Below are 25,154 nucleotides of genomic sequence, written 5' to 3'. Positions count from 1 at the left end.
CTATCAAGCTTATCCTCCACGTCTCTTAAAGGCCCAATCTGAAGTGGGCACAAAAGGTATCTCAGTGGTTAAGAGTATGTACTGCTTTTGCAGGGAACCTGAGGTCAGTTTCTAGCAGCCATGTTGGGCAGCTTACAACTGCCTTTACCTCCGAGGGACCTGACCCCCTCTTCAAGCCTCTGCAGGCATTGCACAAACAAATGCCCTTTCCAACAGACAAATTAGATTTCTAAGTAAAAAAAAAAAATTAAAAATCAAACCTTGACTCTTTGAAACCTTCCCTGGCCAATTTCAGGTGCCTGTGGGCAGGCCAGGATCAGCCTTTGTGTGTGAACTAGGCCATTCTTTTAGGCTAGCCTCCTGCACCCCACAGAGTAATGAGAGGACCATGGCCCAGATGAGGGACTGTGTTATATGCTGTCCGTAAGTAGCTGCAGCCCTCCTGCTGGACGCAGTAGGATTGCTTTGCTCCTGCCTCACTGACATTGAGAACTGCCATGTGTCTTGCTTCGGCTAATGACATATGAGTGGAAGTGACACATGTCACTTTTGCCTGGAAGCGCTAAAGAATACTGCATGCTTTGCCGAAGCCTCTTCACCCTGATGTCTAACTGTGGGAGCTCATGTTGACAGAGGGCCTCTGTTGGCTTGGGTCCCTTGGTAAACGAGTCCAGTAGAACCCACAGGCAAGCTGGGAAGCCTGTGTGACACAAACAAGGAACAGACTTAAGTTGTCTTAAGCCACAGGTCCCCAGGATTGTTTGTTACGTCAGCATGACCTCGTTAATACTCACCAATTCCAAGTTTCTAAAATACAGCAATGACTACTAGTCCCTACTCACTGGTTCAGCATGGACTATTGTCAACCAAAAAGAATTCGTAACATGATTATATAGATAACAAACTTAAAGCTTAGCAAGCAGAGAGAAACCCCCATACCATACAATCAAAATCAAGACACAAATTCCTTCTTTATGACATTTAGGCAGAGTTCAAGGACTTCCCCAGAGTGACCTGGGCCACTAGGAAGTCTCTATAGTTTCCTATGTATGCCTAGAGGGACAGAGGTCTGGGGACATGTCCAACCCAACTTAGAACGGCCAATGCTCAGGCATCCAAGGGAACAGGGCTGTACTCACACTAGTGGCGTACTGGATGTCCTTCCAGATGGACGTCTCCCGGGACAGGTCAGAGGCCTCAAAGAGATTGTCCAGGATGACCTCTCCGATCATGTCATGGCGGGAGAAGCGGTCAAAGTCAAAGACACTGAGATGCAGCTTGCGATCAGCCAGCTCCTCATAGGGCACGGGGAAGTGGAAGTTCTCATCAAAGGTGGGGTTCAGGGTCTTGCGGTGCACCCGGGTCTGCAGCTTGCACTTGCGGTCAGGCAGGAGGTAGATCTTGACGTAAGGGTCAGAGCTTCCACAAAAGTCCTTGGCAGGGAGGTCGAAGGCCTTCAGGATGCGCACGATCAGGGTCTCGCTCTCGTAGTCATAGCGGAGGCTGAAGTTGATCTTCCCACAGCTCTTGGCGGCCTCGGACTTGGCATCGTCCCCATCCACCGACTTCTGCTTGTAGAGCTCGGGCTTGATGCGGCCGATGCTGGTGGGCTGCTCGGCAGCTGGGGGCAGCTCATTGCCATAGTCTACACTGGAGACGTGCATCTGCCTTGGCAGGTGGCGCTTGAAGGATGTGTGCCTGGTAGAGGACAGGAGGCACAAAACCAACCAACCAAACAAACAAAAAACATGTCAGGGCTAGGGGTGGGGGTGGGGATAAAGTCAGACCCAACCCTGGTGGTTCATCCTCGCTCTCATTGACCCCACTTTTCCTCTTCATACACTTGGTGCATAGAGCAGTTGGAAGATTGTGTGTCTTAATTTATGTAAAGTAGTTGGGATGGTGCCTGCTGTACAGCAAGCTCAATAAATGTTAGCCATTGCTTTAGTCATTGTTCCTATTTCTCTGGCATCTGCTCTCTAGGTTTCTTTCCTGGTGGACATCACTACTTTCTCCACTAAAGCCTGAGCCTCTGTAAGAAGAGGACTATGGTTCCCGTTGCCTTCATCATCATCATCATCATCATCATCATCATCATCACCACCACCACCACCACCACCACCACCACCACCATTTTATTTAGGATTTAGCATCTAGCAGACAGTCAAGTACTTAAAGGCACAGGCTTAGGAGATAGACTCCATAGGTTAATTTTGGTCCTGATACTTAGAGCAAGTTATTAAAGTCTCTGCACTACAAAAAGAAAGACAGTGAAAGTAACAACTGCGCAGAAATGTGAGAGGGTAAAATAGATACAATGCTCTTAGGACAGGGCCAGATGTGCAGTAAGCAACACGCATTAGTGCTCGGCATTATCACATGGACTCTTTACTGGTTCTTCACAACCTTAGCAGAGTCATTTGCCCTATTTTATATTTTAGAAAAGTGAGGCTTAATATGGCCAAGGCCATATGGCAAATGGGCCCTTGGGACCTTGGCATCTTCACTCCTGGCTTCTGCTCTGAAGACCACGTCTCTTTCTCTTTGATTGGTACCTATGAGCCTGGAGGGACACACTACAGGGATCCAAGAATCTACAAGAGTCTTAAATTAGGAGTAAACACAGTACCTACCCACATCTTTTAACGATGTTCCTGGGTTTAGTTAGAGTAGGCAGGCAGCGATCCTGTTTGGTGCTGGCATGCTTGTGAATTAGACAGTGCCATGTTATGCAACTGCTGCCATGTAGGGGCCTCGGAGGGCTTTCAAAGAAATTCTTGTTCTCAAAAAACATGGACTCTCTTGCTCTACCTCCAATGCATGACACATGTAGCTAGGAGACTTCTCTGACCTAACCCTTAGTACATCATGAACTTTCATGCCTCTGGGTCTTCGCATAAACTCTCCCAAGCCTCCCCTGCCCCCGTCTGAAGTCTTTCCTCAAAACTCTCAACCCAGCTCCCAGTCTATTCTGCTGTGTTCTCGCGGTCACTCCCATATGCTAACCACATCACACAGAGCATCTCACCTTGAAGGTTCCCTTTCCACTACACCTGTCCTGATGCTACCTCCGCGTCCTGATAGCCACCAGGGATCATGGCATCTGAGCTGGTCCTCAAAGGACACGTGCTATTAGTTTTGGACCCTGATCCTCACAGTAGCAGAAAGTTTGGGTTCAAGGGGGTTAGGAAGTAAGGAGTGCACCCTTCACCTGGTGGATGACGCTGGTTCTGTGGTCTGTCGCTGCAGCCTCGTGTGACGCATGATGTGCTCTTTGACGGACATCTGCACCTCGGCTGGGATGTCTGGGGAAGTGTGGCTGATCTTCACAGCCGCCTCCAGGAAGCCCAGGGCACTGGGGTCCTTCAGCTTATCTGCCATGTTGCCTCTGGAGCTGGGGCTCTGGAGGGTCTCTGAAGCTGGGTTAGCAGAAGAAGGGCTGGAGGCCTCCTTGTTCCTCCAGGGCGTCCAGCACAGCTTCCAAAAGAGAAAGAGAAAAACTGCCACCAGGGCCACGCCACACACAATAACTACCACGGCGAGGAGGCTGACGGAGGTGCCTGCCCTCAGCATGAGGCAGGCGGGGAAGGACAGAGAGACACACAGAGGTGGGGAGAAGCAGGCGAGGCATTGGAAGGAGGCGCACACGGAAGGGACAAAGACGAAAGAAGAGAGAAGAACAGTTATGAGCAACACTGCCAAGTCATGGGAGGAAGAGATGGTCTGGGGGTGGACCGTTGATGGTCCATTTTGTCAACTATCTGCAGCCCGGTGTTCAGCACAGTCTGATTGCTTCAGCGACACCCTGCCCCCACCTTTTACCAGCATGGAGGCCTGGCTGCTTGCCCTACTGCTCCTGGCTTGTGCCCAGGGAGGGGACAGAGATTTAAATGGGAGTCTAAACAAATGTGCAAATTCCTGAAGCGTTCATATTTGTATGCTGTGTGAATTTCTATTAGAGCGGTTACTGCGGCCAGACTTCTAACAGTGTGTTGTTTTTCTTTCTTTCTTTCTTTCTTTCTTTCTTTCTTTCTTTCTTTCTTTATTTTTTTACTCATTTTATTTTGGTACTGGAGCTGAAACCCAGAGCCTTGCCCATGATAGGTAAGTACTCTCTCACTGAACTTTATCTCCAGTGCTCGACAGTGGTTTGGGCACACAACCCACACACAGCAGTCTACGAGGTAGGGGGCAGATACTGGCTAACTCACGCCCCCTTCTTCGTCCAGGCTCTATGCTTGTTCCCTCCTGAAACAAAGCAGGAGTTCAGTCAACACTCCACTATCACTCTCTCCCGGAGAGAGGAGTCCAGCCTCACTTCCCTAACAAGCAGGTGTGTTAGCTTCTGTCTTCTAGAATTCTCTGCGTGCTGTAAGCTCAGGGCTACTTGCGTTGAGTTGAATCCGATCACTGGGGTCTATACGGGTCAAAGCTAAGTACAAAATACAAATGACTCCCATCACTGCCTTCTTCCATTCTGTGGCTTTGCTATGAGAGCTTTGTTGTAAATCTAGTATTTGTGAGCAGTGTGGCCCGGTTGGAAGCAGGCACTTAAAGCTTTAACCTGTCCCCCCCTTTCCAGACCTAGGGTGTTCATCATCTCAAGAAAGCTGTACAGATCACCCCCTCCTGTGCGGAGTTGTTAAGCGGACTCCTACCTCACATCCCCTCCACCCAAACGTGAAGATGAATCTTAGAGCCGGAGGCAGAAGTCAGAAGGCTAGGAGCCAGAGGTATGCCTGGCAGGCCTGTCACGTGATCGCTTGCGGATGAGCCAGCAGAGGAGCTGGTTTGGCTAACATCATGAGTGAGAAGCTATGAAATTCCATAATCGTCGCTACCCCAGATGTCTGACTTTTTTTTTCTGGGAGAGGCCAGTGACTTGCTAACTGGCCCTGCGCAGACGGGCAGCTCCCTCTGCAGGGATGTGTCCTATCAGCTCGGCCCTCTTTTTTTTTTTTTTTTTTTTAATTTGGCTAGTCCCTGCAGACCTAGAAGTTGGAGCCTCTGGACTGGCTGCTAATTCCCTTACAAACCTTAGGACTTAAGGTGTGCAATTACCCAAGTACCAAGGCAAGGCTGTCCTTTTACAGATAGTAGCAGTGGCCTAGAGGAGGGTCTTGCAAGATGCCACAGGTTAACCAGACATAGAACTTGGGCCAGGACCCAGGCATGCATTGTCCAATTCTCTCCATTGCTATGACTTGTCTGTCCCAGATTAAACTCTAGACCTCTGTAGGTTCCAGTGAGTGACCTTGTGTTTTCATTCTTGAACCAGCATATAAGCAGGCATCCGTGAATGAGTTGCAATTCTTTCTCAATTAAGTTCAACTATGCCAGGTTAGCAGGCTCTGAGCTAGGCTTGGCAAAATGCCTGAGTCTTGCAAGGTACTTTTTCTGTATCCAGACCTCAGGGAAAGCTAGCCTACTTCCTGAGGAGGTAAGATCCCTCAGCCATCCTCTCAAGGATGCCTTCTGCCCTCTGGCTCCCTGTCCAGTCCTTGGTGCCTCCATGAAAGGGATGAAGAGGACATCGTCTTCAAGTTTCTTCCCACCACCCCTGCTCCCATTCAGTCCATCCCAGAGACTTCAGAGCATTTCTCTGGCTGACAGCTACCTGCACTAGCTCCACCCCTGGAGCAGCCATTCTCAACCTGGGGGTCACAATCCCTTTGGAGGCTGAAGGACCCTTTCACAGGGGTTGCATATCAGATAGATATTTACATTACAATTCATAACAGTAGCAAAATTACAATTAGTGAAGTGGCAATGAAAATAATTTTATGCTTGGAGTCACCACAACATGAGGAACTGTATTGAAGGGTGGCAGTGTTAGGAAGGCTGACAGCCACTGTCCTAGAGACTATCCAGTCTCCAGTGAAGCATGTATGTGCATGAAAAGAAAAAAAATCCAAGACATTATAATATTTATCATGTTACATAAGTAGTCAAAAGTTCATATATAGCTTGATAATAATAAGCATTTTTATTATTGGACTTAGTCAATTTAGTCAATATCATTATGTGCAATACTAAAATGGTTTTTATATGCCCAATCATGTAATCCTCTCTAATGAGACAGGTATAATTATTGTCCTCCCTTTGCATCTATTAATGTTCAGAGAATTAATAATAGATTGTGCAGGCCACACAGTCAGTAAGGTGGGCCAAGCTCCAGGCTTAGCAATAGCATGGTGATAGAACATGTATATAACTTGGAAACAGGCAAACACATGTTAGAAGTACTCATTCAATCCTTTTCTGTTGTATATTTATGATCTGAGTGGCTCGGAGGCTGTTTCTCCAAGCCCTTGTCCTTCCAGGCGCATCAGAAAAGCTACTGTGGATAAGTGTGTTCTTATTCCAAGTGTCTGTCCATCTCTGGACCCTTCATATCTGTTCTTTGTTACAGCTGCTTGGGGCCCATTATCTGCAGTGAGTCACTTTCAAACAAAAGGTATTTCTGGGACCATGCTTTCCTTTGATCATACATTTTACTTGCTCTGGTAATAATTAGAATTTTAATGAGAAGGGAGGGGGTGAGGGGGAAATCCGGAGAGTGCATTTAAATGTTCAGCTTGACAAAGAAAAAAAAAACTAAATTCATAAATGAAAGAAAGGTAGAGGAAGAGACCAGGGGATTTGGTTTTTTTCTTCATATAAGTTGCTATTTCAATTGCATGTCTATGTGGCCTCCAGCTGCTGTTCCCTTGGTGCTATGCTCAGAGAAGGCGGAGGGTATGAATTATGGGCAATCAGTTCCTAGCCCTCAACACTGGCTATGAAAGAACAGGAGGGCTACCCCCTGCTCAGAGAACCTCCTCCCCGGAATAGTTGAGCCTGGGTTTGGGCATCTCACAGGCAGACAATGCAAGGAGAATTAGAGTCTAGACACTAGGAGTTCATCCATACGGGAGGCTTAAGGTGGTAAGTAAGAAAGCAAGAGCAGAATCAGAAATAAGGAGGAGGTAATTATGAAGGAATATTAAAAAATGATTTAAAATAACCCTAGGTGGTCTTGAACTCAGCCAGCCTTCATTCCCTAGTGTGTTAGTCATCTCTCTGCCATTATGACAAGTGCCTGAGATAACTGACTTACGAAGAGAAGAAAGTTCATTTGGCTCACGGTTTTAGAGGCTCAGTCTGGGATCTGTCAAGTCCCACTGCGTGGCTCATGGTGGCACATCATAGTGGATGCAGGTGGGGAAAACAAACCTTTTACATCATGACCAGGAGGCAAGAGAGAAGAAGATGGGGGAGGGTCCTGATATCCAGGTAAGGACAAGCTGCAAGACTTCCCAGTGAGTCTTATTTCTGGAAAGTTCCACCCCCTCCCAACAGGCCCACTTAAGAAAAGAAGCTTGCAACACATTGGCCTTTGGGCAGACACTATGAATCCAAGCTATAGCGCCTGCTCACTGGCCTCTGATTTGGGAAGCAATAGCTGCCGACCACCCAGCCAGCCACCTCTGGCAGAGGAAAAACGTGGTAGCTCTATCTAGTTCTGCTTCGGAGACATAATAAGCCTATGGACATGGTCTGGAACAAAGGCACGAGGCTTTAAGCCTTCCTGGGCCCCTGGATTTCACAGGGTGCTCAGAAACACAGGATGGATCTCGGGTGGCCACCAGTGCTGTGACTGCAGACAGCATGCCACTTACCTTGCTTTCTCACCAGATCATTATGAAAATCAAATAAGCTAAGACTAAACACAGTCCTAATATGCACAGAATGCCCCCCAAACACAAGCTGCTATTATTCTCCAGGACTTGGTTTCTTTCTTTCTTTCTTTCTTTCTTTCTTTCTTTCTTTCTTTCTTTTTAATTAAGTATAATAGTTTGCTGCATACAACTAGGCCTCTGGGGCAGAGAAGGGAGACCCTAGATCAGAGAGCAAAGTGGCAGAGTGGCCTCCCCACCTTCCCTTGTGGTCATCAGGGTAGGGCCTGCCTGGCCACCTTAAAGAAGACTGTCTGGGAGAGCGGTGGCTCATGGCCCTCCTTCCTTCCTCAACCAGAAATGCAGTTATTAATTAGCATCCCCAGGCCTGCTTATCTTCCCCAAGACACTTCATTCTCTAAAGGCAGGCTGGGCGCCCCCCCCTTCCCTCCTCCCACAGTGTTGGGATCCATCAGCAACTCTTATCGCTTGCTATTGTTCCGTTTTTTTCTAATGGGTTCCTATGTCAGGAAAATCCATTCTGTAACCATCACAGGCATTCTCGCTAACAGATTGTAATTGAAAAGGCAAACTGGAGAGAGGAATAGCAAAGAAAGGACCGGCTCCCAGTTCACCCCAGTACCCGAGAAGCCTGGCCCAAAGCGTGGAGTTGCTGCTGGCCCCTCACAGAAGCAGGTGCCCAGCCGTTTGCTTTCCTTCACATCTTTATGGAGACATAGGTAAACCGCAGCTCAGAAACCAAACAATAAGGGATGCAGAGGCCCAATAACACGGAAGGAACAGCATTTAGCCCAGAGAGGGAAGAGACTCCAGGCAGAACCATTCATATTAATATTAATGGTAATATTTGCTGTTCATTTCTATGCGGCGAGCACTGTGCCTTTTATATTATCTCATTTAATCTTTACAGCCTCCTGAAGAAATCCATATTCACTTCTCACAGATAAACAAAGTAGAGAGATGATAACTAAGTCACACTGCGCAAGGGTACAGTGTGTTAAGCAGAAGAGCTAGGAGTTGAAGGTGAGGCGTGCTCGTATCAGAACCCAGGCTCTTGAAGCAGGCGTCTCTGGGGACTGGAGGTGGTGTTGAAGTGCTGCAGACTCAGAGCTGCTCAGCAGAGTCAGGAAGGCATTTCTAACCTGGAACCTGGCAGGGCGGGGGGTGGGGGGGTGCGTGAGTGTATTCTCTACTGTTTGGTCTGATCTTTTAAACCTGGGCAGATCCCTGCAGTCTTGGGTGGTAACTGTGCATGTCCTCAAGTGACCCATGAACTACCAGACAAACAGCTGATGGCTCCTGAAAATCCCAGCCAGTGATATTCCTGGGGAACAGCAGAGTGAGAGAGAGAGAGAGAGAGAGAGAGAGAGAGAGAGAGAGAGAGAGAGAGAGAGAGAGAGAGAAAGAATGTGTGTGTGTGTGTGCGTGTGCGCGCACGCGTGCTTGTGTGTATGTATGTGTGCATGTGTTTGTGTTGAGAGAACAGTAGCTGGTCCTTACAGAGGCTAACAGACATGGTCCATTAATAATAAGCCCTGCCGTGGCTTGTAAATTTATTAGGAGAAGTGGGTGTAATTAAATTCAGAGTTAGGGGGTGGGGGAGCAGAGGGCCATCGCTTCCTTTTCTTCTTTAGAGAGCCAGGCTGAGCTACCGATGGGGATAATTAGCAGAGTCCAAACAGAGAAGGAATTAATGCTCCTGAAAAAAAAACTGTGATGAGGAGAGACAATGCTGGGCTAATTACGGCCGCACCAAGCTTTATGACTGGGCTCCTGCTCCCATCATCATTAGAGGATTCAGAGATAAATGGGAGGCTAACGTAGAATGTAATGGTGAGGGAAGCTTTGGCACTAATTCGGCTATCATCATCACCATCATCATCATCATCATCGTATCAATGCAGATGGTCACTGTACCTTTCTACTTAGCCATGTGGGATGTCATGGGGAAGAAAGAGTTCAGTGACCCAAAGAGAGACTTGAGGGTTATGGTGTCATTTAAACCTGCAGGGTCTGGACCGAGTGCCCAGCTGGCTCAGCTCTGACTGTCCTTCCTAAGAGGCTCGGGATTAGAGGCCTGGCCAGCAGGGCTGACGATGAGCTCAATGGGGTTTTCGCACCATGTTCAACCCAAGTCAAGACAACCCCAAAGAAGCCTGGCCTGAGCCTGGGCCCCAAAGTCAGCCCTAATCATAGCTCACTTCCAGCTTGGTAGGCCAAGAAGACAAAGCAGATAGGCAGTTAAAGAACAGAAAACACAGCTTTTGCACAGAGCTTGAAGGAACGAAGCATACTAGGCCCTGTCACAGTCGGCAGAAAAGAACTTCCAGAGACATCTAGAATGTTCTACAACTGTGGAATGTTGGACTTTAAGACACCTGAAGTGCGTTCTAGGTGCAGAGGTGCCTATCTGTACTCCTAGAACTCAGGAGACCAATATAGGAAAATTATCATGAGTTTGAGGCCAGCCTGGGCTACAAAGCTGGATCCTGTCTCAGAAAAAAAAATCCAAGGGGGGCGGGGGGAGTGAGTTAAGGCATGAAACACACTGGTATTGGAAAGCATCAAACCAGTTGTTTCTTCCACAAATGTAAAACAGAATATTTCTTCCTTCCATATCAGAGCCGGGGAGCGTCTGATTCCTCATATTTTGGAGAAATGTTGTGCATTTCATTTGCCGTCACACACAGGAGAGGAAAAAAATCCTCTGGGCTGCAAAAGGCCGACTTCAAAGCCAGGTGGTTGACTCATCAAACATCTCCAGAGTTGTTAGTAAAGCTTGCAAAGCCACATGGGTCTAGAGCCATAGGTAGGCTGGGAGCAACCGCTCCTGGCTGCCAGGCTACAGCACCAGGAGCAGGGCGGCCTGAGGCAGCTTTCAGGTTCCTGTATATTCCAGAACGCTTTTAGATTTCTGCTGCACACTTTGTTCTCTGCAACTTGGACTACTTGTAAAGTTCATTTACCTCCACAAGGAAAATGACCGAACGAAAGGCCGGATGGTAACTATTTGAGTGTACGGGGCACATAAAGAGTACATTAAGGGAAAAAAACAGACCTTTTATCCTCAGGGTTTATAAGAGGAATGGGCAAGAGTGGGGGGATTGCTTTTAGTTGAGAAGTTTCGGCACAGATGTGTCCAAGTCAGAGTCTGATTCCTGGAGATTTCTGATGCAATTCCTTGCCCAGGCCCTGGCCTATGGGAAGGTCTGTGGAATCTGAGTCTCCACGGTCGAAGCTCGGGGAGGATTACTGGGAATCCTAGGAGCTAGAGACTTTAGAGCTGGCAGAAGGCAAGGAAAAGGGATGCAGTGGGAAAGGGAGCTGAGCAGACTCTACCTGCTGGCATTTATTTCTTTCTCATAAACTGCAGATGAAAAGACCCAGCATTGCTTTGGCTGGAGGATGGGACCCTGGATGGAGTCTCTGAGGTGCAGGAGCAGGCTGGGAGGTGGAAGGTCTGGCACCCTGCTCTGAACACCACAGCTCCCCTAAACCCGGTGCACACCGAAATCCCCCACGTTCTAGAGCCAGCTGAGCCACCTTCTTGTAGTGCGATCCAGCTCCCTGTCTGCCTGTATCTCGTGTCTTACCTAGGCCCCGGGATGTCCTGGCGCTTGTGAGGACCACGAAGTAACCATGTTAAGGCTCTCCTAGGGGGCCAGAGCGCATGTACAACTCATGCTCACCCTCAGGGCAGGGTGGTGAAGCATCTGGTACCCTACCTCACTCACCTCAGCCTGGCCATTCAAACTAAAGGAACCTTTCAGGAATCAGATTACCAGTGTCTCTCTCAGCAACACCCCCCACCCCCACGCACCCATGTTTGCCTGGACATGTACCAGACAGGGCAGTACCCTAAGAATTTGTCAGACCCGGGGGTGACGGGGGTGGGGAAAACGGAGGGGGGGGGGACTCCACTGCAGTTGGAGCATTTGAGGAAAAGATGGAGGGGAGTTAAGGAATGAAGGAAGGTAGGAAGTGGCTGTTTGACTTGAGGAAATTGCTGTCTTGGGGTTATTATGGAGTTAGGGGTGTCAAAAGGAGATGACACCAGAGAACCAGGGTCTAATATTGGTCTAATAATACTGAAAGAGGAGGGCCGACTTTTATCACTGCCCCATTCTCAAAACTTCCTTTATGTCTAATCTTGGTCTCTTCTACTGCAGTCATCAACTCATTGATTAAAGACAGACAGAGAGAGAGAGAGAGAGAGAGAGAGAGAGAGAGAGAGAGAGAGAGAGAGAGAGAGAGAGAGAGAGAACGAACCCTAATGACTCACACAGAAGTGAGGTAGGTGGGCTCCAGGCACACAAGGCTGGATACGGCTTCCTGGAGGATACACACAACCTCCCCTGGCCACGCTACCTCTTATCTCCTTCAAAGGCTCTATCTATTCCTAACCCAGAATCTACCTCTATCTTTGGCCTTTAACCTCAAATGGAAACAAGGCTCTGGAATCTAGGGTCACTGAAGAGCTCACCTGACCTGCACCAGCTCCCGGGAACCTCTCCTCTGGTCCCTGGCCACTAGTCCCTGGAGAGGTGCGTGGGGACCATATTCCTGCCTTTAGCGGCCCCCTTCTCTCTTTCCCGCGCCAGCCATATGGAACCACGAAGTGACTCCCACTTAAGCCTAGGAGTCCCAGAGTAACTAGGGTCGAGGACAAGGTGCCAGTGAGTCTGCGGAGCCCCAAGGAACTCCAGCGCCTCTGTCTCTGCAGGATCTCCCCACCCCCACTCCGCATTCGCTCTGGGCCTCGCGCTGCCCCCGGGCCCTTCCCTCCGAGGGGACACGACCCATACTTGCTCTGTCCCATACCCTCCTAATTGCTGGACAAAGGATCCCGCTGCAGCGGGGAGGGCTTGGCGGCAAAGACTGGTGCAGCAGGTACATACCCGGGCCGGTCGGCTGCCACGCCGCGGACACTCCCGCGGCTCCCGCCGCCAGGGCGCGACACGCCACCCCTGTTGTTGCGACTCCCGCGAGACGTCGCGGCTAAACGCAGGACCCGGTCCCCTCGGGGCTTGGGCTCAGGACTCACCGACTCCGGTGAGCTCGACTCGGCTCGGACTGCCGCCTAGACACGGCAGCCGCTGGGGCTGCGTCCGGCGCAAGGTCCGCTCGGCCCGGGCAGGAGGTTCCCGCCTGGCAAAGTCGGTGAGAGGCACCGGCTTAGTTGAGCACCAGCCCGGAGTCCGAGTGAGTCAGAGGGAGACCGAGGGAGCGAGTTATAGGGGTGCCGGTGGGGGAGGGGGTACGCCACAACACCCTCCCCCACCCCGCCCCCCGCCCCCTGGCGAGACGCAGACAGCCACTCGCTGCTGAGAGACCTGGACACAAAGACCGCGTGCCAGCTGCAGACGCAAGTTTTTCTCAAGCCCAGGAGCTCGGCTCGCTTTCATTCAGTCAACGATGGGCTCTGGACCCTAGACCACCACCACCCCACCCCCTCACCCTCAGAGGACACAGGCTTTTCCCCATAGCAGGAATGTCTCCACTCTCCCCGGCCCTGACTAATCGGCCCTGGGGTGAGCCTTGAGACACAAGGGAAACTGAGGCCCCAAGGATGCCGCATGTCCGGGATCTCATAATTAGTGACCCGAGGGGAGAAGGGATTCTCCTCCCGGGTCCCGTTCAGATCTCTCCCTGCAGGTGGTGAACCAGGGGACTGGACCAGGATAGGACACCAAGCTAGACTTCTGAGGTTCTGGGCTCTTGGGCCGGTTCACTGTGGGAGAGGGAGATTCACCAGGGTGAGGATGCAGGAACGAAGGGGGTCCTGGGTCTCCCGGTACCTGAGTCAGCCGCGCTCGGACTCTGTTCCGGGGATTGCAGCTCGAAGCTCCTACAAGTCTCCACGTCCAGCCCGAGAGGGGGCGGCCGGGCCCGGCACAGAGAGGCCAGGACCGCGAGCGCCGCCTGGCACCGAGGCCCTCCGGTCCCCCAAACCCCGCTCATGCCCCGGACACTCAGACCTGCAGAGAAGTGGCTCCAATTCCCGCCGCGGCCGGACTGGGGCGGGGCAAGGATGCCCCAAGAAGACCCTCCCCGCAGCGGCCCCCTGCGGCTCCGCTCGGCTTTTAATCACTTCCCCGCAGGGTCCCCGCCCCTCACGTGGCATCCCCCGGCAGCTGGCAAGTCTGGCGCCTCGCGGCCGCCCCCTCCACACTTAGGGACCTGCCTGAGTCCGGGCAGGTTCCAACCCCGCTGTCCCACATCTTGCAGCATCCAAGGCCAGCTGGGCAATCACAGCAGGTGTGACCTTGGGCCTTTCTGGGACTCAGTTTTCCTTTTCGTAAAAGAGGTGTAATGATTACTGATGCTACATGAACTCTCTGGGAGTATATAGGTAGTGCTTGTGAAAACGCTGGGGAAACTGCCACCTGCCACATATGTGGGCATCGCAGCAACACAACGAAAAAGGGGATGGCCCGACCGTACGCCGGGAGGATCCTGCAAAGATTGTTGACAGAAGTTAACCAGACTTGCAGGGTCCCAGCTTTGGAGATAGAAGACCCCAAGACTGCGCAGCGAGGGGAACTATAAAGAGGACTTTCAGAGACCCTCAATCTTGCGGGTCCGAGGCACCCGCACGTTGCTATGGCGACTGGAGGCAGCGCTGTCTCTCTCCATGGTAACGGGGAGGAGAAAGTTTCTGGTGAATAGGAATGGGGAGCATTTCAGGAAGGGGTTCGGTTCCCACCAGATCCACCTCCACGCATCAGCCCAAACCCACTAGAAATAATATATATTTTCTATAAAACACATAACAAGAGCCAGAAAGACGGAAAATTAAATAGAAGGCTAGACTCCTCTCAGGTACCGTGAAGTGAGACTCAGAAGCAGGGTGTGTGTGTGTGTGTGTGTGTGTGTGTGTAGGTGGTGGTGGTGGTAGTGGTGGTGGTGGTGGTGGTGGTTTTCAGAATGCCTTACTCAGCCCTGGGAATCTTGGAGCCATTGCTAACTGCCAGAGGACCGAAATAAGTAAGGCCCTTTCACAGTAGACTCCGGCTCTCCATCAATCATTCATGTGTCGCCTCCCTTCCTTCCTGAGGTGGGATCTGGGAAAGAAACTTTAGCCGGAGCCTCTGGACCTGCATGCAACTGCAGGGCTGGAGTGAGCAAGGGAGAGTGGTCGGGGAGGAGGGTCTTTCCTCTGAATTTACGCGCTAATTGGAAGTGGCTTGGGCTGTGACTCAGGCTTCCGAGGGAGGAGATTCGGAGCGCCAGCTCCAGGCGATCCACGTCGTGCACCATCTGTACCAGCTTCATCAGCTGGCCCCTATAGTTGCAAATCTCAGACAGCAAGTGCCCGGGGTGGTTAGGCAAAGGCTGCGGCCTGAGGGGACTCTAGCCTCAGCCTGGAGGCTTTTCCGCTCCGGACTGGCGTCCTGTGTCCCTGTCCGCGGTGCTGAAAGGTTCTGTTGCTACATCCAGTTTGTGTTAGGGGATAGTGGAGAGGGGCAATTATAGCGGGTTCGCAGCTTCCACCGAGTGCCTGGAGCCGGCCATAGAGAAGTGTAGCATCTCGGGGCGGGAGGGACCAAAGAGACTTGATGCATGGTCCCTGTGAATCCGGACCATCTTCCAGCCTGCGGTGCTGGGTTGCTGTTCCAACAACAGGTAAGCTTCCGCCTCTCCACTTGCCTTCCGCCCACCTGAGGAACTCAGACGCCCCGACATCGTCGCCCCACCCCCAGGCGCCAATGCAGACCTCAGCCCCCAGGAGAAATCGGAGTTCCGAGGCCCCAGGCAACACGCTCATTAGCAGCTTCCCAAGCCGGGGTTTTGTGTTTATGTAAAACACAAATGGAGAGCTGCTCTCTGCCGGTGTTTACGGCAACTCTCACTCCGCGGCGATTTCTCCCTCCCCCCTCTCGAGTTCCTGGGTACATTCGCAGAACAAAGCGCCTTGTTTTGCCTTTGCAGAGAATGAAAGAACACAGGACCACCTTTCCAAGGGCCCAGGCCTGTGATGCAGGGACATCAATATTTTGCTTACACTGAGTGGGGGAATTTGCCTCTACACTGAAGGCAAAGGAGCCTATTTGGAGCAGAGCAGGTGGCGGGAGCTGAGAATTAACAGATAATTTCTCATTGTTCCCGGATCCAGCCTCCACACTCGGCAGGCAGTTCTGCGTCTCTGGCATTTCTCAACCTAACAGAGCGAAAGAGGTTCTGCCCTGACAGGGCTGCAGGAAGAAGCCGGCGCTCCAGGCTTCTCGTGCTTTTGGAGTGCCAGAGTAACTGCGGGAAAGAGACAGAGATTCTGACAAGGGATAGAGGAGACAGGCACAGAGACTGTGGCTGTAGGAGATATGGAGAAATCAAGTCAGATACCTATAAAGGCACATTTTCGGAAAATGACACTAAAAATATGTTTTCTTTTCCTGTCTCGCCATCAGCTGCAGTTAACACTATGATGAAGTATCCAGTATTGAAACAGAAGAAAACTTTCTCAAGGGTTTCTAAACCTCCTTGCCCCACAAGCCCAACTCTCAAACACATCTAAAAGCATTCCCCATATGAAGAAACCAGATTCAGTCTCTCAGAGTGTCACTCACATGCCAGAGGAAAGAAGATAGAAATGGAATTCTAGAACATTCAACCCTCTAGAGAAAGACCGTACTGCAGGTTCAGCCTTGGGGAAGAGAGGAAAGGTGAGCACAAAAAAATATGGCCAAATGGCCAAACAGAGACATGGGTACTAGGAGGCTTGGGGCAGTCACAGCTTCTGTCTGGACTTCAGTGTGGTGTGCAGCAGGAGCTCTTCAAGGCCAAGGCTATAGGCTGGTTTCCCAAATGCCCAACTCACTGTTAGCTTCCAACTCTCACACTGGCTCTCTTATAGCATTGGCCGGAACATTCTAGAACTGGGGTCCCCAGCCCAGGCTGCTCAGAAGTACAGACTGAGACTGGAAAGGGGGCCCGAGGGAGAAAGAGATCTGCAGCAGAAACCGAAGACCTCCCATTCCTATGCCCACCCTTGTCATCCCCTCCCTAGATAGGCAAACTGCACACTTCTCGATTCCTCCCAACTCTGTGTCCTTGGGGCAGGTGCCCACCCTATTCGGAACAGCAGTGTCTAGTTGAATTATGTGGCAGATAAAATAAATGAGGACCACTTAATTTTTTTTTTTGAATTTGAACCTTGGTAGGAAATTGCTAATGCTGTAGGCGGGAAGAGTGAGCTCCTTTGACATGAACTGATGTGTCATATCATCTTTCTGTCTCAGTGCAATTTCTAAATAGGGAGCCCTCTCCTTACCCCACCCCCCACCCCCAGCCCTTCCAGAAATGTAAAGGCATCCTCTGATGCTCATAGCTGGGTAGTTTGACGTGCGGGGGAATTAGACACAAGGGAGCTCAGTGCTTTGTCAAGTACCTCAGAGCCACAGGGGCTCTGACCCAGCTCTGAGGACCCCCTCTGTTCTCTCTACCTCCCTTATGCTTTGCTTTCAGAGGTATCTTTTCCAGATCAGAGAGGGCCATCCAGGACGTATGGTGTTCAGAGGCCAACCTGTACTTGTTGGCTAGGTTAGTCCATGAAAACAGCCAACCAGCATTGTCTCCATTCAATCCTCACAGTAGGGAGAGCCAGTGGGCCCTAATAGTCCACCTGGAAGATGAGGTGGGTGATTAATAGGTCAGTCCCTGTTGGTGCAAGCTGGGAGGTGGCAGGGAACTTGAACCCTGACCCTCTAAGCACACACCAGTGCCTCTTCCCTCTTCCTGTCGAGAGAAATTCGGTATGGCTGCGAGATTTTTATATGTTCCTTTAAAAGGTTATGATATTTTAAAATAGACTTTCTTACATGTAAAAGGTATTTAGAAATTAATTATATAGAGGAATGGAAGATTTAGTCCTGCGTGTCTTTGCCAAGATCTCCGCTCTCGGAACTTAGCCATTCTGGTTGCCTCTAGGACCCAGTAGCTGGCTTAGAGGAAAGTCAATGTCATCGGTAAAGCACAGAACCTGAGCTGGTCAGCGACTCCCGTACTTGACTGTTTGACTTTTGGCAGAGCCCGAACTGTCCAGAGTCTCTGCTACATCTGGGTTGTGTCCTGTGCTCAGAGCCCGGCTTCCAGGAAAGAACCTAGGCCAGATTTTTCTAAGAAGATCACAATCTCAGTGTTGAGAATTTTCCCCAAGAGGCCTGGAGAGAGTTTGTAATCTCAAGACTCTGGCTGTTCTGCTAATGAAAGAAAACCAAATAAAATGTCAAAAGTAATTAAAGTGACATGTTCGAGAAGGCCTGCCAAAGGATGTCTTAATCCTTGATTTTGATAGAGTTCAGACAGCAAGTCAAAGGCTTGAAGTCTCCCATAGAATGAAGGGGCCAGAGCCCCTGGAAAGAATAAAGCTGTTTACCAAATTTTAGTTTCCCTCTATTGTTGGAAGGACCCTGCTGTTTGAGATTGCAGTCCTCCTGGTCCAGAAAGCCATTCTGAGCTCCTTAGGTGCAGGACCCCCTCTTCCCAGCAGGGCATCCTACTCTCTGCCTGACTCCATCTGGAGACTGTCTTTAGACATAGATGCCCCTAACCACATTTGATCTATGGCCCTGACACAGCTCCCTGCCTGCTTTCCCTTCCGTGTACCTATAGGGTAATTAGGCACTGTATTTCTGCTCATCTGATAGGAGTGTGCTGCCAAACACAAAACAAGCATCCTTAAAGTGCCTGGTTTCAACCAATCATGTGCACCTATCCTGGAAACCCCCACCCACTCCCCATAGCCTTTGCCCCCTGACCCCCACCCCTAGTAAAGTTGAACTAGCTCCCTGATGTGTTTCCCAGAATGTTCAATCTCCATCACGCTCGTGGCCTTCCAAGCTCTGTGCCTCACTTTCTGCTCCTCCTGCCTTGGTGGGCTGGCAGCCAACAGCCCCCCAGGGAAGAGGTGAACCTCACTCTATACTGTGGGATAAGATTCTTTTTCTGTCCTAGACCCCAGGCTGCATCTATGTTTCTGCTGTTTGCTAGAGTATAGTGACTGGCTGAGGAATCGTCTCATCCCTTTACTGATATTTCATTTGTAAAGTGAGAGGTGTTTGATATCATGCTGTCAAGTGTTAACTCCTTTTGTACCAATAGCAGCCCTAAGAGTAAGGTATATTACCTGATCTCATCTCACTGGGCAGCCCTGGGGGGGCGGGTGGGAGAACAGACCCTGGATTCACAGTCAAGTAGTGGTGGGTACACGGAGACACAGTCCTGGGCTGTTTCCTACGTGTGGCAACCTTCAAACACACCACACAGATCTCTGAGCTCTGCCCAGGCTGCTGTCCTGAGGGAGTGTACCAGCTTGCTGTGTGGGGAGAGGCCACAAGAGAAATTGATTTAAAATGAGTTCTCTGACCTCTGCAATGCACACATGCCCACATCTCCCTGGCCAGGGAAACTTCTGTGTTATGATTCTGAATTCCTCTCTTCATCTCTCCACTCTCAACACTTCCGTTTTCTCCAGGGTTCTTCAGCTCTGTTCCCTTTGTCTCTGCACTTTCTCCAAGCGCGCCACTCTCCTACAGAACTTCAAGTGTTAAATCCTGTTTTTGCTTGTTTAGCCTAGGCTGGCCTTCCACTGGACATGTAGCTGAGAGTGGTCTTGAACTCTTGATCCTCCTGTCTCCACTTCCCAAGGGCTGAACTTGTAGGCATAGCCCCATGCCCAGCAGCACTGTGAGCCGTGAGACAGCTCAGGGGGTAAAGACTCTTACTGAGAAACATGGGAGCCTCAGTTTTATCCCCAGAACCTGTGTGGTGAAAGGAGTGAATTGACTCCTGCACTTTGTCCTCTGACTTCCACAAGACCACTGTGACACACTTGTGCCATACACATACACACAACACATGAAATAAGTAAGATGTAATGTAATGTTTATTTTACACATTAGAGTAATGTTGCATACACACACACACACACACACACACACACACACACACACACACACGCACCAAACATTCACTGAGCTCTTAACCGAGTCTAGGCTCCATGTTGCTTACCTAATCCTTATAACATCCCTATGAGCCAAAGATTATAGGTGCCAAGCAACAGGACTAGAACTCAGGCCACCTCACTCCAGAGCCCACACCAACGGCCTCTCATTCTGTCTCTAACTGCCTTTCCTCGCTTCTGCATGTGCACTTTAAACTCCCCACTCTGAACAACTTGACCCCAGGCCTCTCCCATCCAACACATCCAAACTGGTAATTATGTTTTACTTTGTGAGCCTGCTCTTCCTCCTTAAAGATGGTCAACATCTGAACCAGGGTCTTTACTGAGAGCCTTGGAGTCCTCCTGATGGTTCCTTCTCCCTTGTCCCCGTGCACTCAGCCGGTCACTGGGCCTTAGCCTTGCCCTGTCCTGATTCTGCTAAGCATCCTTATGACCCTAGCCTGAGCACTCAGCACCCTTCCTCCAGATCATGGCAGATGCCACAGGATACCATAAGATTATGCCACCGCCTCTCAAAATTCCTTGGCCCTTTGGGATAAGTTTGACTCCTTCCAGCAGGGCGTACAGAGCCCCTGTAGACGTGTCCTTCTTGCCCCTTGTCCCTCCGTGCAGCTGCTTTTCTATGTACCCTGGTGTCCTCCACAGGCTTCCTGAGCTGTGTTCTAATCCCCGTGTCTCCTCCTCCCTGTCCTGCCCACCCACCGCACCTCGCATGCTTCCACGCTTCTCTGGAACTTTGCAACCAACGAATGATGCAACATTGGTGCAACCATGGGCAAGACACTAAACCTCCGTGTGCCACCGTTTCCTCATGAATGGAACGGAGATGACAGAGGCTACTCCCCTTTCGTCAGCACTGAGTGGTAGTAGCCATGAGCTGGTGTACGGGCAGCAGACTTCAGGAGCGGACTCAAGTGCCCACTTTTGTCCTCCTACTGCACGCAGTGCCCTCCTTGGGCATGGCATTTAACAAGTTGTACTGTTGACACTTCCTAGCCCGCACACTCCTTAAACCACGATTTAGCTGTCTCACAGCCTTTATCCCCTTAGTGGCTCATATCTGGTCCACGCCGTACATTGTGGAGTGAAGGCATGAGTGCCAGAGGACTCCCAAAGTAGTCCCACAGGCCAAATGAGGGCAGGCTTCTTGGAAGGGATTTATTTTGAGCACTCTGAGTTGTTTTATCTTGTCTTGTTTTGCCAGGTGACTTGAGCTGAAAGGAAGGGGGGAAACATTCCAGGCTTAAAGGTTTTGAGCCAAAACAAATACTTTCTGAGAAAGAAGGAGGTAACAGACTTCCTTGCCAGGACCACATGAGAGAGAGGGGACCCCAGGACCTCAGATATTTCATGCTCCAGCTCCATCAGCTGTGAGGGAGGCCTCAAGCCAGCCTTCCACCTCAGAGTAATATCTCCATTGCAAGATGGAGGCCTCTGTCTGGAACCTCTCAGCGCATGCAGCGGAATGCAGGGCCCAAGAAGCTTCTTTTTTGAGACAAAATTGCTCATTCCCTCAAGTGTCAAGCCGTCGCTGTGAGGCAAGCACGTGTCTGCTGGGCCAGCTGACTGTTTGCCAGGATAAATTTCTGATAATAACACAAAGTCATTACTGTGCAATTAGCGCTGCTAATGAGGAATGCAAAATTCCCTTCCCACTCTCACCCACTCCCATTGCTGCCTCTCTCATCTTTTCCCTCTCTCCACACACACTCTCTCTCTCTCCTCAACGTTTTCCTTCCCAGACCTGGGGGTGAGGTGGGGAGAGTGGCAGGGGGAGGGGCACACATGGAAGGGAGCTGTCATCAACTCCACTTTGACTCTCCGTCCTCCCAGATTAACAAAGCACCAGTGGGACTGGGGGAGAAGTGCAGAACGGAGGCACAGAGGAAGAAAGCATGTAGCCTCGGACATGACCAATGGTAGTATTTGAGGCGGCCTCAGCAGTGATCTGCAAGCCAAGAGATCCTGTCTAGGGTCCAGGTAGCAGTCAAGGCCAGGCAGCTGTGCTGTGGGAGGCTGGTGCCGTGTGTTCCTAAGAGCACTGGCTAAGCCTAATGGGAATATATTTTGTTTATTTCTGAGTAATTATTTCTCCTAATACACACACACACACACACACACACACACACACACACACATACACACACAATTTTTCAGTCACACCGTTGAACAATGTCTGACAAATACTCCAAAGCTCTCCCTAGGGATGGCTACTCAGCTTTTGGGAAACTTTGGCATCCCCAGGAGAGTGGAATGTCGATGGGGTGGTTTAAAACTCTGAGATAACCACAGAGGTCTCTCTTTCTCTCTCTCTCTCTCTCTCTCTCTCTCTCTCTCTCTCTCTCTCTCTCTCTCTCTCTCTCAAAGGGTGCTTCCTTTGAGTGAGCGGTGCTGGCCAGCAGGAAGCCGGATGGTGGGGGGAGCCCACATTAGCCCCTAGGAATAGAGTTCAGGAAGAGGACAAAAAGGGAGGGAATGGCTCTAGAAGACCTCAAGGGAGAAGGTTAGGAACTAGGACCGGGAATCCAAGAACCCCTGCAGAGAGAGCAGCAGGCGTGGGGGTGGCTGCAGGCCACAGCTCCAGAGCCCAGGGGGCCTGGAGAGTCAGAGGGGCCCGCCTCCACAGCAGGGAGTAGATTGGATAGCCTGTGTGCCTCTATCCAATTTTATATCATTTTTGTGCATGAAAATTGCCGGGGGGGGGGGAAGAATTGTTTTCCTCACAGCTGTGCTCACCTGGGGTGGAGAGGGAAAGTAGCAGGGGCCTTTCATTATTCATCCCACTAAAATGCTGGAGCCAAACAGGCCACAAAAGGAAAGTGTCTGTTTTCCCCAGAAGCCGTTCTAATTGTAACTGAATTGGAGAAGAGATGCTGTGGGCCCCCAGCACACCAGCGCCCTGCTTCTGCCTCATGCAGGATGCTTGGGCAATGCTTTTTGTGGGCTCCCTCAAACCTTGTTAGGGCAGTTTCTTAGTCCAGAAAACGTTTCCACAGACCCCGCTTCATTCCAGTACTTTCTTCTTCCCGCACAGGGCCAGGCTCAGAGGCAGTGCATGGAGGCTTCCTCCTTCCACATCTTCTTCCTCGTTTGATGTAGCCTCCCCTAGAGTATGTTTTTTAATTGTAACTGTCCTAGACAAGGTGTTAGCATACTGCCCCCTAGTTCGCCTAGCAGCCTATGATGTCATTTCCTGCCCACCACTAGTTGGGCCAGCTGCCCAGGATATAAAAGGGACAAATTCACCTCTCTTCCTTTTACCTCTTTTACTCTCTCCGTCTCTCTTCTTCCTCTTCCTCTTTCTTGCCCCCCCCTCTCTCCCTCTCCTGCTCTCCTACGTTCCTACAATAAACTTCTCCGTATCATATCTGTGATACCTGGCATCACATTTTAAACCATTATACAAGGAATCACTGACAATAGTGACTGGATACCTCTGTCTGTTACCTAGTAGGTACTCAACCAGCCCGAGGTAGCAGGTTCAAAATGTGGGGGTGGTGGCTTAGTGGGTAGTTCCTCCTTGTTAGTTCCTCCTTGCCAGGAAGGGAAGTGGAGGCCACCAAGTATCCAAAGTTGAGCACAGGCCTGTTGAGCAGCAGTGCAGGGATGGGGGTCAGGGCCGATGTCCCCCTCTTCTGTCTGGGGTCCCTAAAGCTGAGAACAGCTGCTTTGAAGACCCTAGGCATATCTTGGAGCCCTTCCTATAGAGTTAACTTACTAGCCTGGCAGACACCCCCCCCCATTTCTACCTCTTTTCTGTGGCTCCCTGACACTGACGTCTCCAGAGCACCTCTGGGCTGTTGCTGTCCAGTGGGTTCCATGCCTAGGAAGCATGGCCTCAATTGCTTCCACCTGAGCCACTTTGAGACCCTGCTGCCTCCTCCGGGTTCTTCCTAGGGTGCCTGATCTATCTCTTAGTTCCCCACACAGGTGAAGACCAACATCCTCTTCCTTGATTTTTCTCAGCATGCCACAGCCAGTTGGCTTAGGCAAAAAAAAAAAAATCCTCTAAAGAAAGCACTACCATAGCCATAATCTCTGGATATGTGCCATAGCCATAATCTCTGGATATGTTCCTGGCCAAAAAGACCAGGTTCCATGCCCACAGGCCTTTCCTGGGTCCACTGGAGCTGAGTCCTCAGAGTGACAATCGGACTACAGGAAGAAAGGTCCTGGAGTTTGCCACAAGCTCTCCAGCAACAGCCAAGTGCTGTCCTATGCTATACAAGGAAAAGATGCTACATACTCCTGGGGAACAGAGGCAGGAGCCTGTGCTTCAAGGGCAGCCCCAGACATGAGGAACAGGTAGGTACCAGGAGACAATTGCCACCAACACCTGTGAAGACACAGAGCTTGCTTTCAGGGGCCACTGGTGTGGTTTTGTGTTGTGTGTTCCCAGTCTGAGTGACAGCAGGATTCCAGACAAGGCAGAAGTCCTTACTTCCTTCCAGCTCTGCCAGTTTTCTGGAGAGTTAAAGCCACTCTGACGTCTCTAGCAAGGCAATTCTAGTCAGCAAAACACAGAGAGGTTAAGCATGTGGGCCTTGGAGCTGTTGGGAGGCAGGTCAAAATCCTGTCCATTGATTTATTCAGTGCCATAACCCATCTGTGCCTCCATCTCATGAACTGTAAAGCGAAGATTATATGACCACTCACTAGAACTCGGATCATTCCTGGAGAGGGTCTGGCACACCTTAAGCCCTCAATAAACAGTAGCAGTGTGATTATCACTTGGGTTTAATTATGGTCTACTGAATGACCTCAAATTTAAGAGTGTGGCCTTGGTAATGTCCTCTATTGTGGGGGACACCTTACCCGAACTTGAATAGCAAAGACTGGGAGCAGAAGCTGTCCTTATCCATTCCAAGGGAAGGATGCAGCCTTCAGGTGGTTCTTTTCCTTCCACACTGAGGTGGACACTAGTGGGGAAGTGGAGAGGCGGCTGATGATTAAATTGAGCCCTTTAGACATGAATTATGGATCCATGACCTTTCCTGGCTTAATTACTCCCACTGCTGTGTGGCCTGGGCGCTGGTGTGAGGCCCTGGAGGGGGGCGAATTCCACTCACAGCCGGCAAAACCCGAAGCCCCGAGCTCCTGCTTTTATCCATCCCGGTTCACACAGCTATTTCTGTGACATGGAAATTCTCTCACTGTGATGAAGGTCGTGCCCTAGTCCAGGGGCAGACCCCCTCTTGACTCCCTAATCCCTTTGACCTTTACAGAATCATCTTTTTACGCTCGCTGACGTCGGCATCAGATCTCTTTTTTAAAGGTTGAATCTGAGGGTTCTTAATGAAGCTGTCGCCCTGATGCCCTAATAGATCTATGGGTTCCTACTGAGCTGGTACAGAGAGCAGCACAGGGCACTGGATGGACGGTGACCCTCACAGTCTCATGAGGGGAGAGAACAAGTAATTGAGCTCTGCTTGATAAATGTTTTCCGACGTACAGAAACAGAAGGAAAGAATAATAAACTGAAACCCCACACACTTATCACCTATTTTCAAATG

At 50.5% G+C, this 25,154-nt stretch overlaps 1 protein-coding gene across 4 annotated transcripts in view; it reads right to left on the bottom strand.

Moving 5' to 3' along the window:
* SYT6 (synaptotagmin 6) overlaps positions 1-13,910 on the bottom strand; it is a 61,969-nt gene extending 48,059 nt beyond the window's left edge. For all 4 annotated transcript variants that reach the window (XR_014774602.1, XR_014774603.1, XM_084757369.1 and 1 more), the window contains exons 1-3: positions 13,478-13,910; positions 3,212-3,560; positions 1,140-1,698 (exon numbers count right to left, since the gene is read on the bottom strand). Coding sequence is in view for 2 of the 4 variants with exons in the window: in XM_084757369.1 (XP_084613495.1) it covers positions 1,140-1,698; positions 3,212-3,560; positions 13,478-13,640 (1,071 nt within the window). In the remaining 2 variants the exon portion in view is untranslated. The remainder of the gene's footprint in view (positions 1-1,139; positions 1,699-3,211; positions 3,561-13,477) is intronic.
* Between the last annotated feature and the right edge of the window lie 11,244 nt (positions 13,911-25,154).

This window comes from Acomys minous (genome assembly GCF_964271855.1).
Source record: "Acomys minous genome assembly, chromosome: 14".
Taxonomy (NCBI): Eukaryota; Metazoa; Chordata; class Mammalia; order Rodentia; family Muridae; genus Acomys; species Acomys minous.
This window is presented reverse-complemented; position numbering and strand designations above follow the sequence as displayed.